General features: G+C 39.3%; 1 protein-coding gene across 3 annotated transcripts in view; it reads left to right on the forward strand.

Moving 5' to 3' along the window:
• sorcs3a (sortilin related VPS10 domain containing receptor 3a) overlaps positions 1-19,136 on the forward strand; it is a 225,158-nt gene that overhangs the window by 107,020 nt on the left and 99,002 nt on the right. For all 3 annotated transcript variants that reach the window (XM_008422187.3, XM_008422206.3, XM_081611734.1), the window contains exon 3: positions 16,943-17,042. In XM_008422187.3, coding sequence (XP_008420409.1) covers positions 16,943-17,042 — 100 coding nt within the window. The remainder of the gene's footprint in view (positions 1-16,942; positions 17,043-19,136) is intronic.

Genomic DNA, 19,136 nt, shown 5'->3' on the forward strand with positions numbered 1-19,136 from the left:
ACCACCAGGGAAAACACAGGATGCTTTGGGAATAGCCAGGAGTCTGTCAAGCTGTATTTAATTGTCGGTTCTTTAGCTTGACTTTCTCTCAGATATTTTCGATATGAACCAGAGGAATTCTGCTTTTTGTGCCTTCAACAAATAAAAGCTAATTGAATAAAAATAAAACTCCTCCCACTCATTTGTTGTTGAGCTTAATTAAAACCCTAATTACAGTTTTAATGATAAATAGCAGTGAAGTATTCATGATGTGAATAACAGCCTAGAATTAGGCTCGTTAAAATGGTAAGTGATTAAAACTCTTATCATTAACTGGGGAGATTAACTTGTGAACATGGACCTCTGTTCACTGTTCATCTGAGCTGTTGGTCATGTTCAGTTGTTTTCTGTTTGTGATTTTTAAAGCTTTGGTTTGAAGCTTTTAACAGCAGTAAATATTTGAAGACAGAAAAACACAAAGCTTTTCGTTTTGGGGTTTCCGTCCCCGAAACTCAGGGGACTGTTGGAGAAATAGGTTGGGAAAGTTGGTGGCTGTGTTGTATGTGTGTGTGTTTATGTAAGTGTGTGTATCCCAGCTGCAGACAGACTCCTCTCCTGCTGTGCTAAGATCGGGTCACCAGTGGGTGAACAGTGACATCCTCTCAAATTGCATCATTTTGCTGAGCATGCTCACAGCCGATGTGATATTTCACAGGTCAGTGCTTATAATAAGGGCCCGGTTCTCTCAGAGAGGACCCACCTGATGTCTGCGACCTTTTGCAATTGGACTTGGTATTTTCCTCCATACCTCACCAGCCTTCTGCACATCAGAACTTTTCAAAAGAAAGAAAAAAAAAAAGAGCGATACAGCTACATTTCATTTCTGATGAAAATGGAAGACATCAGTTCCGATAAATCTGCATGAAGCGCTGACAGGTTTGCTGAAGCCGGCAGATCAACATATTGAGACGAACCAGAACATAAAGACTTGACCTTTATGCTCCTCTGAGCTTTACAGCCTCCTTTATACGATTGTTTCGGTTTTACTGCAAGCAGCTTCATTGTTTTAATTAACTCCATTCGACCTTGTTCACAGCACAAATATGTACCGTAATCCAAACAGGTTTACTTGGTCAGGGGTGAAAAAGCAAATACACAAAGTTCATGCTTCAGCACACTTCACTAAACATGAAGATATCTATTAACTAATTATCTCAGCTATGCACTGAATTCAAACTCATTATTTTTCCTGATCAACTTTTTTATTCAAGGTATTTTTCATATATTCAGCCAAGCAACAGCAAAATATAGGAAAACATGTAACTGGCATATTATAGTAACATAATCTGTTGCAAATGATCCACGTTTTTCTGACCATTCTTTTCTCAATGCCAGATGTAATTGGCATTGTGAAGGAATTACACATGAAATGTAGCAATTTAATTCAGTTTATTTATATGGTGCCAATTCACAACACATGCTGTAAGGCATTGAAAAAGGCAGTTCAGTCCAATCATAATTATTATTTTGATTGATCCTAGTTATCAAACTGCATCCATGTCAGTTAATTATTCAAACTGCCATAAAGGTTTCTGTCTAAGAATCCCATCGTATTGAATCAGTCGAGACTCTGCTGCATTCACTCCTCCTGGTTGAACACATGGAAACATGTAGACCTTTGCTGGCATTGTGTCAATGACTTTGCAACAATCACTCACACTGAGCATGCATGTAGCGACAGCAGAGAGGAAAACTCCCCTTTAACAAGAAGAAACTTGCAGCAGAACCAGAACCAGAACCTGGCTCAGTGTGAACGGCCATCTGCCACGACTGACTGGTTCTGGCTTTTGGTGTGTACCTGCTTTGTGTTCTCAAACCCCCACAGATCCAGGAGTACTGTCCACATCAGAGAAAACTAAAAAGGTTTTTAGTAGTAACTCTAGAAGAGAAACAACTAAACAGAAGCGTCTTCTGAGCAGTTGTAAGACAGACTGCTACAGGAGATCCTTCCAGCCTGCAACCATCAGCATCTACAACAACTATTTGAAGAAAATTGCATCATATTTACAACATTTAATTTCCTTCTGGGATTAATAAAGTATTTTAAATTTGAAATCATTTCATCCATTAATTTTTAAGCAGCAGCAGCGCACTGAAAGCACCCAGAGAAAATGTAGTGAAAACTAATTTTGTGTGAATTATTTAGTTCACTTTTGCAGGGAGTCACTACATAAATCATCTTGGCTGTCATTACCGAGGTCGTTTATTCTGAGTCCCTCAGCATATTTAAATCCTTACCTCTGTAATTACAAACTCTGAGGCACCGTCACTTTTTTCAGGTCTGTGCCTGTCACAACAGAACAGCTCTCTTCTTGTGTAGTTATAAATATTACCGGGACAAATTTTACACAGTGAATTAATAAAAAGTAAACAAAGGGGGGAAAAACTACATAATCTCTCCTGTTGGGGCTTTTTGCAGGGCTGAAAATTGTTATTCTGTGTGGATAGAAAAGAGAAGGCCACATCATAAAATGTTTTTGTTTACAGCTTTTTTCTCTTGTTGGAAAAGAGAAGTAATTATATATAAAAAAAAGTTTAACAAAACTAATTCTGAATTTAATTCAACCTGGTGAGACAGAGAGAGAGATGCAAACTAAGTATTGATCACATATCATTGGTAGGGCTGGGACTTAATCTATTACTTTTCGTTAATTCATTACATAGATTTTAACTTGTTAAAATTTTTAACACAGTTAATTATTTTGTAAAGCTTTCTGCTTTGTACTTATGCATTTCTGATTTGTTCATAAATGTGATGCACAAGTGACATGGATGGTCATTAAAGCCACTTGGGGTTCAGTTTTGTTTCAGAAAATGAGCTCATGGGGCAAAGGGGAAAAAACAACTATTGTGTTTTATCCTGGTAGAATAAAACACAATAGCTGTTTAAACCTAAAGTAACATCTCAATGCTAAACATGTAGCAGCAGCACAGACGTCCCCAATGCTAACGTGAGCATCTACAGACTGCATGTACTCTTTAGCCCAAATGTCTTTATTCAAGGATTTAGCAGCAAAAAGGATTTTTGAATTGAAAATGTTTGTTTTATCAATATAGTTTTCAATTAAAATGGGATTAATTTGTAATTAACTCAATAAAAAAAAAAATATTTGAGTCCCATCACTAATTGTGGGTGGCACACACTGCTCTGTTTCCAAAACCAATACGTATCAATAAATCAGAACGGATCCTTGATCCAACAGAATCACATCATTATCTGACGTCAATCCTGTAAAAGTAGCAAGATGACATAAAGACAGCTGTGAAAACGCTCATTGTCCCTGAAAATATTGTGACAATGCTGCAGTAAATAACATTCAGTAATACAGCTGCAGGTCACCTGCAGTTTTCAAAGTCACTTTTTTTTTTAATTTGAAGGAAGTGAGGACATTTTTCATCTTCCACCTTCAGAGACACTGTCACCAAAGTGTCTTTTCTCAGCTCTTGGACGTTCCCGTCTCTCTGACCCTGACTTGTCAGTTATCATCACTCACAACACTCTGGAGACGACGTGGAAGCGCAGATCTGCACCTACAGAAGCCGACTCCATCCAACAATACTCTGTTATTATCTTGCCATTGAACTGCTGTTTCCTGCAACCCCCCTTATGAATAATGAACAGAAGTCGGGTTGTTCTTCACAGTCTGATGAAAACTGATTTCTTCCTCTGAATCCTGCCGTCTCACCGAGACGTAAACCCCATACTGAACATGTTTGATGCTCTGATGTTGGTTCACCTCAGTGGGCAGAAAAAAAACAACCAAAAACGAAAACATCAGTCGTGAGTTTAGACGTCGAAACAAGCTGGATGTCAACAGCAGATCTATCCTCTGTAACCTAAAAGGCCCGACTGCTCCTCATGAAAAAGTCAACACATCTGGGAGGAACTTTGAAAGTTTTATACTTCGGTTAAAGATTCATTTCAGAGAATGCATTCTGCAGCACGGTGAGTGGGGGAACAGATATTTGCTGCCCACGTCGGAGGCTGAGTGGAGACGCAGGAGGAGATGGAGACACAACAAATGTTGTTGCTAAGAGCGATCTTTGAATATCAGCACTTCTGCCTCAATCTGCGTGCTCCTTTAAGGTATCTTCCCTCAGCGCTGCTTTCATCAATCATGCAAAGATGCAACGCTTCTCAAAGGATTCCTGCCTCTTGATCCTTCTCACATTTTGTCAACAATAAACTTTACTGTATTTTGCCAGAGTGCACTGATTCAAGATTTATGAAGTGGAAGGAAAATTGTTCTTGGTTTTTATTTATTATGACAAGATTTAATTTTTCTTTTAGATTAAAGAGTGTCTCAGACGAAAAGCCATGAGAAGTCACGTCCACTGTTTGGTACAAACCATGATGGAAGGAGGTGATCTTCTCAGACGAGACCAAATACTCATCTGAGCATCTACATGTAAATGAAACGTGTAGCAGGAAACTAAACACACAGAGAACACCATGCTGCCAAACATGAAGGTGGCAGCATCATCCTGTGGGGAAGCTTTTCTGCAGCAGGGACAGAGAAGCTCTACAGAGTTGAAGAAGGAAGTTATGGAAAACCTGCTGAAGGCTGCAGATCACCAGAGACGGAGGTGGAAGTTTGCTTTCCAGCAGGACAACAACCCTAAACGCAGCCAGAGCTACAGAGGATGTTGGAGAAGGATGCAGCTAAATGTTGCAGGATGGAAGATCTCAAGGACTGGACCTGGGCACCCCTGGTTTAGATCAAAGCATATTCATTTGTTAGAGTAGCCTAAAGGTAATTTTATTTATATAGCACGTTTTCAGCACCAAGGCAGTACAAAGTGCTTTACAGGAATTAAAAGGAAATACAAACAAAATAAACCAAAGGAAAGAGCAAAAGAAGAAAAATAATCTAATGTTGATCTAAAGTATGTAAACTAGGGTTGCTAGATAAATATCCTCTGGTCTAATTCCATTTCTGGGTTGGAAGAACAGGAGTCTAATAATGTTGATCCAAAGTATATAAAGTAGATAGTCAAAGTCCAAAGTTAAATTCCACTGAGATTCTGTGGGAGGACTAGAAAACTGAAGACTCCTCATTTCATCTGTCTGAGCTTGAGCTACTTTGAAAGCAACGGGTCAGTGTCTGGGACTGTAGAGATTCTCAAAAGACAAAATTACAACTCAGGAGGGATAAATTCATGGGTGAACCTTCAGATTTTTATTTGTGTGCACAATTTAAACCATGCATCATTTTCCTCGCACTTAAAAAAATATTCTCTACCTTGTGTTGGTCAATCATAAAATCCTGAAAAACCTAGAAGTCTGTTTGCAACGTGGCTGGAGGTTTTTATTTTCCTCTCCACTGTTTGTTCTGTGAACTGCTTTTTGTTTCATGCTGCAGGATCGTCTGATTGTTCTGTATCAGCAGCAGTTTGGGTTTTAGTGCAGGCTGCAGTGTTTGTTTCACACATCGCTTACTTTTATATTTTTCTTTCACAATCGCACACAAACACATTGACGTTCATAAACACGCACGCGCCTGGCCGGACACGGCATTTTTTAATACATTTAAAGGAAGACAGCTTTAGTTTTTAGTGTACAGTGTTCAGTCATGTAGGGTGTTATTTTTATTGCCCCCCACCCCTTCACTTCATTGCTCCCCGTTCTCGCATGTTGACAACCTCCTGCTCTTTCGCAGAAACACCTGCAACTTCAGTATCCTCCTATCTCGACGTGGCAATTCTCTAAAGTTGTTTTCAATTATGCTTCAGTGGATTTTACATTAGAGAGAAGATAATGCAGCGGTTGCCTTGGGTGGAAACATGGTAGGGTTTGTGTGTGTGTATATGTGTGTGTGTGTGTGTGTGTGTGCGTGTGCGCGCGCGCGCAAGGCCACCTCTGAGCATGACTGAGTGTGTGTGAAGGTTTATTGTGAGTCTAGCTCAGAGTGTATTTTCCAGAGATAAACTCTGACAGCTTGAACATTACGAGCCTCCTCGTTGAGATATGCGTTGCTCCTGGTACCAGTCGGGATTAAAAATGCGTCCATAGGCTTTATTAGTTACTTATATTATTACAACATTTCCATTAGTGTGTTGCTATGCATTTTGTTTGTTTTTCATCTTTTATGGTGGCAGAGAGACATCTTTTTCATTTTTCACACAGTTGAAACCTCATCCAGCGATGGACCAGCAAAGCTTTATTAGTAACTTTGTGTGACCACATTGAGCCCTTATTGATTATGCATGGAGCTCTGCAGAGTGAAACACAGCTGAGCGTGTGGGAGTCCTTAGTAGGAACGTCTTTTAGGCAGAACATTCAGAGAGGAATCCAGAACACCTCAGGCAGTTCCATGTTCAGGTCTGTTAGCCAAGTCTGACCTCACATAAAACCCAAAAAACCTGAATTCTTGGTTCCTCGTGTTCTCAAACTAATAGATGCCTGAAAGATGTTTGAAGAATGGGTATGAAATAATTTAGCACTTTGTGTATCACTTTTTTCTTTGAGTGAGATGTATTATGCAAACTTCATATTCTGCATGTTTTTGTTCTCCATTTGACTCGGAGCTACTTCTAAAATCAGCCCAAGCATTTAAAAAACCACCCAGCCGGTTTTTGGCAATAAGTTGATGTTTTTTTGTGTCTGACAATGAACCGTTTCAAAAAACCTCTGGAATGTAACGACACAGATCATCAGGCACTGCCTCTCATCTGGCAACCCCAGCCACCAACCCGTTACCTGGCAACCCCAGCGTAGTCCAGCCTGTCACCTAGCAACCCAAACAGAGTTCCAGCACATCTGATCAGCTGGTTTTACCGCTGTATGCATTGTACAATGGCTGCTGGGAAAAAAAAAACAGGTGTTGTTGACTCTCCATTCAGAAACCACTTGCTGCGTTCTTGTTGGTTGTGCAGGTGGCTTTACTAATGCTTTTCAATGTACAGTTGTATAATAGTGTATCTGTTTGCAGCCATTTTCACAGAGTGTAAAGGCTGAGTTGGGGGGGCGTGGCCAACAGCACCTTTTTGGATGTAAAGCATCAGAGGCTCCTTCTGAAAGGAGCTCAAAATAGACAAAACTGACCAGACTAAATCATTCTTAAAATCATTATTTAAGAATGCGTCTGTGCAAAAAATGAAATGAACATGTTTCGTATAGCCGATAGACCAATCCTAACCTATATGGTCACCTTTAACACCCTCCTCGAGGAGTTCGAGAAAACTCTACTCAGTGCGAAGTGACTGAAATGGCTTTAAATGGGGCCAACATGGCAACGGCAGCTTCACATTTTGCGACACTGAAGTGTGACAACAGTGTTTGTGCCCAGTCTCAGTCTGGAGTGCCTGCTGCAGTGTTTTGGGTTAGAGCAACCCATAATCCAATGGTTGAATGGGCCTGGAAGTAACAGACTAATTGCCCCAGGCGACCCATCCAAGCATTTCTTTTCTGTGCCTGCCTCCTCTTGTTGAGCTGCGAGGCTGCAGCCCGTCTTGTCATGCCTCAGACTAAATGGCAGAGAAGCTCAGGACAGGTCGCCAGTCGCTGCAGGGCCAACTCGTGGACAAACACAGTTCAGTCAGCACCTTAGGCATTTCTGACCCAGTAAGCATTGATCTTCACCTCGTGTAGCTGTCTCGCCTTGTTTGGTGGCTTTAAAGCTGCTGAGATTTGGGTGAAAAAATATAAAGATTTCAAACTATAAAACGTATTTTTTCCTTTTCTATGTTTCAATGTAGAAATAAAGAAACCGCACAGTTTTTATAAACTCACTAACCTTTTATCAAAATACAATAACATCTCATTTTTCAGAATAAAACTATCTTTTGAGAATAACTTTTAAGCAGGTTTTATATTGTCTATTACTCTTATATTTTATGATTAAAATATGTTTGATTACTTTATTATAATTTTTTGACCTCAAGTGTCTTTTCATTCGACTGGAAGCAGAAAATCATAAGAGGAAAAAAACTCCAGTCAGATTGTAATTATTTATCTATAATGTGTTAAGTTACTGAAATAAACTTTTCTATATTATTCTAATTTATTGAGATGCACTTGTATGGCCTGCTGCTTATTTATGCAACAGTCACTTAAGGTTTTCAAATAAATTATTTACTCAAATTAATATTTATTATAAGATTAATAAAACAGGATTTCTGGTGCAGTGAAGTTTAATGCAACAAAGATTTGATCCTTTTTTAGTCAAACAATACAGCAGTAGAAAATAGTTGAAGCAAAAGTGAAAACACAACCAAACTGCTGGGATTAGGAATCTGATGCCATGAAACCCAGACTGGAAGATAAATTAGGGAGATTTAGAAGAAAACAAACGTATTTAAGCTGTTTAATGTACGTTTTATCTACAGGATCTAAACAGCTAAAAATGATTATAATTTAATAGTTCAAACACCAAATATACATAACATCCTTTAATATGTACAGTGGAGACAGACTCAGCACCAGCACAGAGGCTAACATCCTGGGTCTTCCTTATTTCTGCTCTTGAGCGTTCAGCCAATCAGCATCAGGTAAATAAGCGGGGCTCCAGGATTGGCTGCTTTGCATCCAATAGCGTGTTTAGTAGCATAAAATAGCTAATGTCATTAAAACCACTGACAGGTGAAGTAAGTAACACTGACCATCTTTTCACACCTGTTCAGGTGTGTGATCCATTAGGCAGCAAGTCAACAGTTTATCCTCAAACTTTCATTTGTTAGAAGCAGTAAAAACTTTGACAAATCGTTTTGGGTAAGTTACAGTCAAAACGCATCAGCAGCAATATTTAAGAGTCCAATGTTGATGCTGTCTGGATATCGTTTAAGTGTTTTCGGATTAAAAACATGAAGTCTTCAGAATATATTCTTTAATTCTGATTTAGAAACTTGTAACTAGAGATGCTTTGATTATAGAGGTGGCTGATAGACTCATTCATGCAACATGTCAATAAAAAGACATGCTTCTAATTTCATAAAGGACCACTGGACTGCAAAGAATTAGGGAGAAATAGTCCTGTCCTGTAGGATTGTCCTGTTGTCCCGACATAAAAGGTGTGGAGGTGGAGCATCTGGGGATGGAGGTTCCATTAAATCCTCTGTTTTACTTATTGGAGGTTGTGTTAACTGAGGATTTCAATTCAAATCAGATCTATTATACAGGTTTTATTATTGGCTGCAGAAAAACTAATCAGTCGGTTGTAAAGATCTGAAACCCCCGACCGTAACTGAATGGAGTCAAACAAGTATAGTTGTTAGAAAAGTTGACCTCTGTTCTAGGAATAAATAGTAATCTTTTTTGCCAAATATGGAGATGTGTTGAAATGTATCTAGCAATTTGATAAAAGCGTAAATTGGTGGTCAAAGTCCAGCTGTCAGATGGCTGAGAGCAATCCATTATTGCTCTCAGCCATAATGGATGATATCCAGACAGCATCAACATTGGACTCTTAGATATTGCTGCTGATGCGTTTTGACTGTAACTTACCCAAAACGATTTGTCAAAGTTTTTACTGCTTCTAACAAATGAAAGTTTGAGGATAAACTTGACTTGCTGCCTAATGGATCACACACCTGAACAGGTGTGAAAAGATGGTCAGTGTTACTTACTTCACCTGTCAGTGGTTTTAATGACATTAGCTATTTTATGCTTCTAAACACGCTATTGGATGCAAAGCAGCCAATCCTGGAGCCCCGCTTATTTACCTGATGCTGATTGGCTGAACCGTCAAGAGCAGAAATAAGGAAGACCCAGGATGTTAGCCTCTGTGCTGGTGCTGAGTCTGTCTCCACTGTACATATTAAAGGATGTTATGTATATTTGGTGTTTGAACTATTAAATTATAATCATTTTTAGCTGTTTAGATCCTGTAGATAAAACGTACATTAAACAGCTTAAATATGTTTGTTTTCTTCTAAATCTCCCTAATTTATCTTCCAGTCTGGGTTTCATGGCATCATATTCCTAATCCCAGCAGTTTGGTTGTGTTTTCACTTTTGCTTCAACTATTTTCTACTGCTGTATTGTTTGACTAAAAAAAGGATCAAATCTTTGTTGCATTAAACTTCACTGCACCAGAAATCCTGTTTTATTAATCTTATAATAAATATTAATTTGAGTAAATAATTTATTTGAAAACCTTAAGTGACTGTTGCATAAATAAGCAGCAGGCCATACAAGTGCATCTCAATAAATTAGAATAATATAGAAAAGTTTATTTCAGTAACTTACTTAACACATTATAGATAAATAATTACACTCTGACTGGAGTTTTTTTCCTCTTATGATTCATAGGCAAGAGAGGGCGAATCCAGAGATGAGAACATGATCAGACACAGGAAGACAAACGACATCAAGGGAAGAACGCTGGAAAACCAGCAGTACTTGGACTAGACTTTTGATAATCTGGAGAGGAGGCAGAGACTGAGAGGAGCTTAAAGAGCAGAGAGCCTCGCTGAAGGCAGAGGGGAAATCAGGCAAGCTGAGCTGAATGAAAACTAGCTGCAGAAGGAGAGCATGAACATGACATGAAAACATGAATTATTACATGTTTGATGACAAGAGCTTTAATATATTGAACTATTTTCTCAAAACAGCAGTCTCGGTATGATTACGTTCATTTATTGATTTATGTGTCCCAAACAGTCAACTGGACAACCTGAAGACACAATATAAAACAAACAGAAGAAATAAATAACTATAAATCTAAAATAAAATGTCACAGGGTAACTAAGTGTTAAAATCCTAACTGAATCTTAGTGATTTTAAGCTTGGATGTCAAAAGGCCCAGGTCAGCCACTGAATGTAGATCTAGAGGAAGCTGGTTGTTGATCCGATAGTCCAGTTCTCATTTGAAAAGAACCTCAGGGATGTAACTCCAACACAGAAACTCAGTAAATGACACTTATAGGTAAGGGCCAAAGCTTTAGGAGAGTTGAAAATTGGTAACATTTTTAAATCTATTGTAAAATGGATGAGCTGCTACCTGCAGTAATCAATTGTTGAGATGATAAAGGCGTGTATAGCCGTCCCAAGGCCAGTAAGGTCTAAATATTGCTTAATTTTAGCTAGCTGTTATGGGAATTTAATCTCCAACAGACTTTTACTGGAACAACTCAACCAGATTCATTCCTTCTGGTTCCAGATGTGGTGTTCTGGTTGCTTTGTTCCCATGAAGTTTGTAGTTTTCTCCCATCAGCACCAATGGTGCTTCCACCACTGTCCAGTCTGTAGTTTGGTAGATGCAAGTCATAGTCAGTTGGAAGATCACTGTTAGCTGGTAAGTGCTGCTTTTCCAAACCTTTTGCTTGTATCTCATCCATGTTCCTTTGGACCTCTCACTGCCTAGATTCATTCCTTTTAAACAATTAAACCTCATGGTTTTTCACTTTTGTCTGGTTCTATCAAAACTGAAGCAGTTGGCTGCACTTATTTCATGGTGCCTGGAAGTTTATAGTTTTTTATAAATTCAGTTGTTTCTTATTGAAAACAATAACTTGCTGCAGCATTTAACTCACTGGTGCTGTGGTGACAGCTCTGTCTGGTACTGAAAGATCCCTGAACCGAACCCAGGAGTGGGTTTGCCTGGAAGACTTGTTTCTGGAGCAGCATTGCCTTGTCATGTCCTCAGAGGTTTCCCCCAGAGCGAAAACAATGAGGTAATTTAGAAACATCTGCAGCCCACTGTGCAGATCCATCTCTGACCTCGTTCCACCACATGACTCTTTGGTTCACCGGATCAGATCAGGGTTATGTTTAGGTGCATCAGTGAGTTCCTGCGCTTCGGGCTCGGTTCTGGTGCAGGGTTGTTAGGTAAGAACTCATTTCCTTTCTGTCTGTTTTGACTCTTTTTCTGAGGACAAACCACTGAGTTGTTTCTGCTTGGCCTTGACTCTGACAACCACCTGACGATGCTTTCATCTTTACACCTTTGATGAATGTTGATGAGGTCTTTTGTATGCTCCCTTTTCAATAACGAGCATGGATATGCAGCCTCTGTTCTCCCTTGCTATACACTCTGTTTAGCCTCTGTCTGCTTCGGGGTGATGTGCTTTGTTTGTACGATTTTTGAGAAAGTGAAATGATTTAGTTGGAGTTTTTAAGTCTTTGAAGTAGATGGCTTTTTTTCCTCTGTCTCCCCAGAGCATGGTCAACCGTGTTGTACAACAGCTCTGAATTGTTCTGCTTTATTGGCAGCCATCTGGCAAAACCTCACAAACATTCCCTAATGCAATTTCTGCCTGCCTTTTATTCCAATCATTTGATGTTCACACACTGCAGTGCACCACGTCGCATCTCTGTTTGGCTTTTAAATTGGTACAAATAGCAACAAATGAAAACCTCTCCTTTGTGGAAGCTGGGAGGCGGCGTTTCTGACCTGACAAGAGGTTGAGAGAAGCATCCTTCGCGTCTTTTCTAATCGATTATTGTCCCACTTGGGTATAAGTGTCGGCTTGATGCTCACAGACCGAGTATGAATTCTGCATTAAGTGAGGCGGATGTTACACACCGAGTCAGATTTTCCTTAATCTCTTGTACTGATTGTCACCAAATTATTTTGAGCTCCCATCTTTTACAACGAGCCCAAAAAAGACATTTTTTCAGTAAGAAACTGCTTGTCTCATCAGAAATGGAAGCGGGTCCGTCTTTGCTCAGAGTGCCTTGGTGTTGAACAGAAAATGCTTTAAAAGAAAAACTCACATTCATGCTGAAGTTTTATTAAGATGTGTCTCTGGGACTTTCAAGGAGCTCAAAGTGAAAAGGCGTCTGAGGAAACCGACTCCTGGGGAAACGACCACTGGAACACGTGTCGATGACAACCCCCCACTGACAAACGCTGCGTGCGTAAATGTGGCAATCACGTGTTAATTATGTGAAGGAGCATCTTCCTGTCCTCTCAGGGACGTAAAGCCACAAACAGAATCGTTTCCCATACATTATTACAAATGTCTGACTGTTCATCCAGAAAACCTTTCTGAAAACCACATCGCATAAAATATCAGCCCTCTTACCAATTTAATTATTCAGAGGTCAGTTTTCAACTTATAATTTATCAAGACACCCATGAAAAGCAATTGGGAACTTAACCCTGATTACTGCCAACCCAAAAGAACCTGTCTGGCAACATGAAGTAGGCTGCGAAGGTCTTGGAAAGCAACACATCATGCCCCAATCCAGGAAGATGACAAAGTAATGAGTAAATAAAAATAATTCTATTGTAAATGACATTAAACATTTCATGTTAAAAGTATAAAACCTAAGCAGCCATGTTGGAAAATGTGTCATCACATCAATTCAAATTACACCCAGACAAAAACCCAGTTATGTAATTCCTTCATGTTGGGTTTTGTATCTAGCGAATTTGAAAATATGCTAAAATGTTATAGACCAATATTTGACGAAACATCAATTAATAGAAGGCAAAAAAAAAAAAAAAAAGCCGCTACACGAAAAGGCTTAAATAAGAAAAGGCTTCAGATGGTCCAAATTTGCATGAAAGTTGTGAACTTTGTAGCCTGGCTGTTGCCTTCTTTAGCAATTCTGCTCAATTCTCATCTCCCTTGAATGCTCCGTCTGGTATTTCTCCTATTGAGCTTGATTTCTCTAGTTAAATTTCAACTGGGCCAGTCAGCAAACAGAAGAAGTTGTGAATGAAGATATGTTAATGGTTAATGGTAAACACTCAAATCATGATGTCAATTCCTACAATCCCTTCATATTTTGTGTTTTTGTTCTTACATAAATTATTGCTAAATGAAAATTCATGTCATTTCTTTGCTAAATTAAAGAACTACTTCTTCTCAGTCCTGCTGTCAAGCTGACCTTTATGCACCAGGCCAATAAAAATAGACCTAGTAACACCAATACTTATTACTCTGCAGTGTGTCCTCCGTTGTGCTGGAAAGGAAGTTTGCTGATGCAATAAATGAAACGTTATTGTCTGAGAGGCTTTTTTTTCTCTCAAATTTGTTCCAAAAAGTGGGACCAAGCATCTGCTAGAAGGTGTGGAAATCTTTTTCCACATGGTTTCAGCATAAGCAGCCATTATTGTTTTTACTTTAACTTTTGAAACGTCTAAGAGTGAAAAATGGGCTTTTTGTCCAATATGCCCACCATGGACGAAGTGGATTATGTCTTTCCAATGCAGTAGAAAGCACTGTAGGAAAATGAAACTATTTTTCACACCATCACATACTTTTACATATATAAGCAATAACTATGGATAATTAAGAAAGACTAATGTTTATAAATTACCAAAGCAAACATTTATTTATGTTAGGAACCTCCAAAGAGAAACCAGACAAAGAAATCATTCCATTATTTCTATTTTTATCTTATAAGCCTGTTTTTTTCCAGGCAGTCGTGCTATTAAGTCTTTAGAGAAACAGGGCAGAGCAGAACAAAATATGGATAATCCTCTGTTCATTTGACGAATGCTTGAGAGCAGAGCTCAGGTCAAATTGAACCCGTCAGTCCCTGAAGACTTGATGTGATTAGAGGGACAAGGTCAGGCTGAATTTGGCTGGAAAAACACTCTGAGCCTGAATCAAAGACTTTCAGTTAATCTTAATTTAATTGTGCAGCGTTTAATTGTGTTTGTCAAACTGAGGCTGCTGGGTGACATCGATCGAGACGTCATGCAAAACTGCATACACAATTTAGATAAAACATAAATGGGGTGTTTTCCAATGAACAGCAAAAGAATAATCACCACATCATGTTTTTTTTAAGTATTTAGGATTCAGATACATGCACACATTTTTTCCTTCTTCACAGATTATTTTGTCTCTGTGGTTTTGCTAAAACCTTATACTACATGGATTGTTGGAAGCCATTAGCAGGAGTGTGCACCACCTGCTCATCTGGATGCTGGGGAATAAACAGATGAGCAGCCGAAGGAATAAAACATTTCCATGGCATCGCATCAGTGAGGCATCGAAAGGTTGTTTTAATGGCCTCCTCCTCCACCAACAACACTAAAATAAAAATAAAATAAAATAAAATCATTCTTCATTTTTGTTCAGGTTTGATCTAAACATTGCGATGCATACCAGCTTAAATCAAAAGAAATGGTGCAAAATAAAGTGAAAAGGATTTTTGTTTGAGGAAATTGATACTTAAAGCAAGGTGAATATCATGTTCACCTTCAGATCTCGACTTAAATCTTTTTTTTGTTTTGTTTTTCTTTTTTTTTAAAGTCCAAGAGCTTCAGATGTTCTGGAGTAAATGAACCAGTCGGGTCGTAGCAAACAGATGTTCTGACCGGTAAATGGAGCAGCTGCATTTCAAGCTGTCCAACATTCACTGGGTTGATTCCAAACAAGAATATATTACATAATGTTAGTCAAGAGGTTACAAACGCATGGATACATTTTTTAAAAGTTTTGATTGGAATTAACTGGTTGGTAATTGAACACAATTTTGGAAGTACAAGGGGTCCAACTGACACACCGCACAGTCATCGGCGTAAAAAGACAATGTGTTTCTGGGAAACTGTCCAAGGAAAGGCGATGTAGAGACAACAAAACTTGACCAACTGCATCGAGCAGCCTCTGCACACGGTGCATAGCTTTTAAATAAATCATTTTTTACGTAAATTCATTGATGATAGTATAGTTTTTGATTTGTAGTTGTGGAGATTCCATAGTAAATATAACAGGTCAAATATTCTGTCAGATGGTTGTTTAAATGTGTCAAAGAACCAAAATCAGTTCACAAAGTAAGCGAGCTAATTATAAAATGCTCAGTTTACTTTCTTTTTGCTAGCTTCAGAAATAAAAGAGGTTCTGGAATAAGTTTTATCATGTAGATATATTAATGTGTGCTTTGGTAAATCTGATGCTGTCCAGTGAAAACCAAGGTTATCTTTTATTCAATTAATTGCATTTTCTGTTAGTTCCCTTTATTTGAAAGTGCACAGAAACAAGCAGACGGCTGTCTGCTGTAGTTTGCGTAGGCGTTGCCTTTGGCTCAGATCTGAGTCTCAGGTGAAGAATTTCTCAGAGAAAATAAAACTCATTGGTTTGATTTATAAATCCATGTCTGTCTCAAAACTTTCTGCCAGAGCTTTTATCAGTGAAAGTTTTCACTAGAGGAGATGTAAAATGTGTAGTTCTCAGCTCACACACATTGTTACTCCCCATCCCACTTTAATGTAATGTGGAAATGATGCTGCCTCTGTGTGGCTCATTACGGTGCTTTGTAATCACTGCAGACACCGTTCCCTCTGAAGGAGCGACACCTCGTTACATCCTCTTTGAAAGCCCGTTTCCCTCTGAAGGAGCACAAACAGCAGGGTTTGACAAAAACAGGAATCATCTTAGCTTTCCGCATAGCAATGTGAGTCAGTCTGCAAATCCAAACGGGAGTTTTGCCACAGCGGTGGGTGGGAGCTTCTGTCCCCACTGAGAAGATTCCCCGGGCACGACACCCACAGAGGAAGAGAAGCCTATGAGCAGGCCTGCAGATGCTGAAATGTGGTACTTGAAGGCAGATTTGGTAGTTACCGATGATGGATTCATGTGGAGTTTCCAGGGACTGGGCTGGCTAACAGGCTCATTCCCACTGTTAAATTATTAAAACCCGAGGGTTCTGGAACATCCACATGTTTTTGCACTCGTCATATTTTATTTCATAGTAGTCATCAGGAGAGAATTAATTATTTACAGTGTCAGGTCCCCAGAGCTGTTTGAATGGTTCATTTTAGTGGGAGCTGTGGATGATTGGTTAACCCTCTTATTTCACTGGCATGGATTTACTCCCCTGCATGTACACAACCAAGCTAACATTTATCCTGTTTGTTCTCTTCCTTTGGGTGTGATGTTCTGTTCTTTTTCATCAATATGGCGACGTTACAGAATGTAGCATCAGTTTGTTTGACGCACATCTTCTTGGATTATTTTCACTGTTTTCTGCTTCTCATCGTTTTTTTCTCTTTGTTCTGTTCAGATCTACAGACTACGGATCAACATATGAGAGGATGAACGACAAAATCGGGTCCAAGGCCGTCCTCAGTTACCTTTACGTTTGCCCAACCAATAAAAGGAAGGTGGGAATTTTCTTACATCTTTGTAACCTGTAAATAAGTAAGCTGGTAAACAGAAATGTCCATCCATTGTCTCCTGCTCAGCTCTGTTGCTGTGCAGCAAGAAGGTCCTAGGTTCAAATCTCTGTATAAATTTTGCATGTTGTCTCTGACCATGTGTGGGTTCACTCTGAGACCAATTCACCTGACAGTCGAAAACATGACTTTTAGGTTAATTGGGTTCATTAAGTTGCTGGTAGGTGTGAGTGTGTGAATGGTTGTTTGTGCTGTGTGTGTCTGTTGCTCTGTGATGAAGTGGAGATCTTCAGGGTATCTCCCCCCTCTCGCTCTTTTGGTAATGATGGAAATGCACCAACTGAAAATAAAAAAAAGAAACGATGACTGGCATGTTCATGATTTGATTTGTAAGGTAGTGCATCTAGAATGTCACAAAAGGATTTAAGTGGCGACATCACAAGTCAAGCGGTACTGTTTCAGGAAGTTCCTCCTTTGTGATTGAAACTGTAAATATCACATCAGTCCACTAAAAGTCTGATATGTTAAAGGGGCTTTGCAAAGGTTTTCCTCCCCTGAACTTTTTCCTATTTTGTATTTCTGCAGCCAGATTTGATAAAATAACCCTGGGGAGTTAGAATCCACACATTCCAGTCAGTAGTATGTCAACATTGATGCAAGCATTACAAGTGCAACATATAAACCTAGAGTCAATACTAATCCTTTCATGGTACCCAGATATCTACAGTCAAAGACTTTGGTATTTGTCAGGTACCTATGAGTAACTTCAGGAGTGTAAAATGTCCTTCAAGGATAACTCAGCGGTACCTGTCATTGTTTCTCACTTCCAGCTCTCTGTTCTGGTCCTTGGGGACTGCTGTCCTGCATATTTTAGATGTGTCTGTTCCAGAACAACTGGTTCAAATGGTTGCATGACATCCTCTGCATGCCATCAAGTGCTGCAGAAGCCTGTTGGTCATCCACACCGGTGTGTGGCAGAAGGAGAACACCTGAAACATGCAGGGCAGAGCAGAGGAGCAGAACTGAGAAAAACGGACTTATATGACACTGTGTAAACAGAGAGTAACAGCTCAAAATACGAACTGGTCACCTGCATGATGACCATTTCAGATCATGCAAGAACTTACTAGGGAAGAACCCAGTAGGTTTACCAGCATTCAGTAACCTGCAGGTGTGGCTGGATGAAATCTCATCTCCCAGAGTTCTGGAGGTTAGGAACCACTGCTGATCATGACTAGCAGTGGTCACTTGAGACCTTCTCTAAAAAAATCTGTAAATGCCTATTTAAATAGTTCAAACATCAAATATACATTATTAATATGCACAGTGAAAACTGTCTTGATGTTTACACACAAACTAATATCTACAGAGACTTTTATTGTCTTTTTTGGAAGTGCATCCAGTCAGACCAAGGAAAATAAATGACCAGCTGCTTTGGAAACAGCAGCTAGTAGCATGTCTAGTCGCATTTCGTTTGAGGTGTTTCCAGTTTCTCAACATGCATCTAAACCCACCTATCTAAACTAAAAGAGTATTAACATATTAAACCTATTTAGATAGGTTCAACAACAAAAAAAAATCAGCAATAGATGAATTTTCCAAAAATACTTTGGAGTTGCCCTCCACACTTCATTCAGCTGACTAACAAAGCTCAGCAACAGGTTGGGGAAGGAAGAGCGCCAGAGCTACACACAGTGGTAAAATCTCTGCCAGCGCTGCGGCCGACTCCAACTGAAGCAAAGGTGGCTGCAGGTACAACTGGTGTCGAAATGAGAACCAGACTTCACTGGGTCAGTAATTTTCAGCCGCAAAGAAATATGAGTTTCTGCATAAAATACAGAAGATGGTCTGTAGTTAATAGTTTACCTGCAGCCAGCTGCATTTGTTCTTTCTGTTACGAAAAACTGTCAGAAAACAAAATTAGTTGGCAAACTCTGCAGAGGAGAAAAGTGAGTTATTTCCTTTATTTTTGAATCAACTCGCTGAAACTGAATTTCAACAATTTCAGCCTGGAAATAAATAAGACAAGGGGAATCACGAGTTCTCCCTTCAGCTGCCAACCATCTGCCGATGCCTTTAATT

Source organism: Poecilia reticulata, chromosome 1 (genome assembly GCF_904066995.2).
Source record: "Poecilia reticulata chromosome 1, P_reticulata-male-v2, whole genome shotgun sequence".
NCBI classification, from domain to species: domain Eukaryota; kingdom Metazoa; phylum Chordata; class Actinopteri; order Cyprinodontiformes; family Poeciliidae; genus Poecilia; species Poecilia reticulata.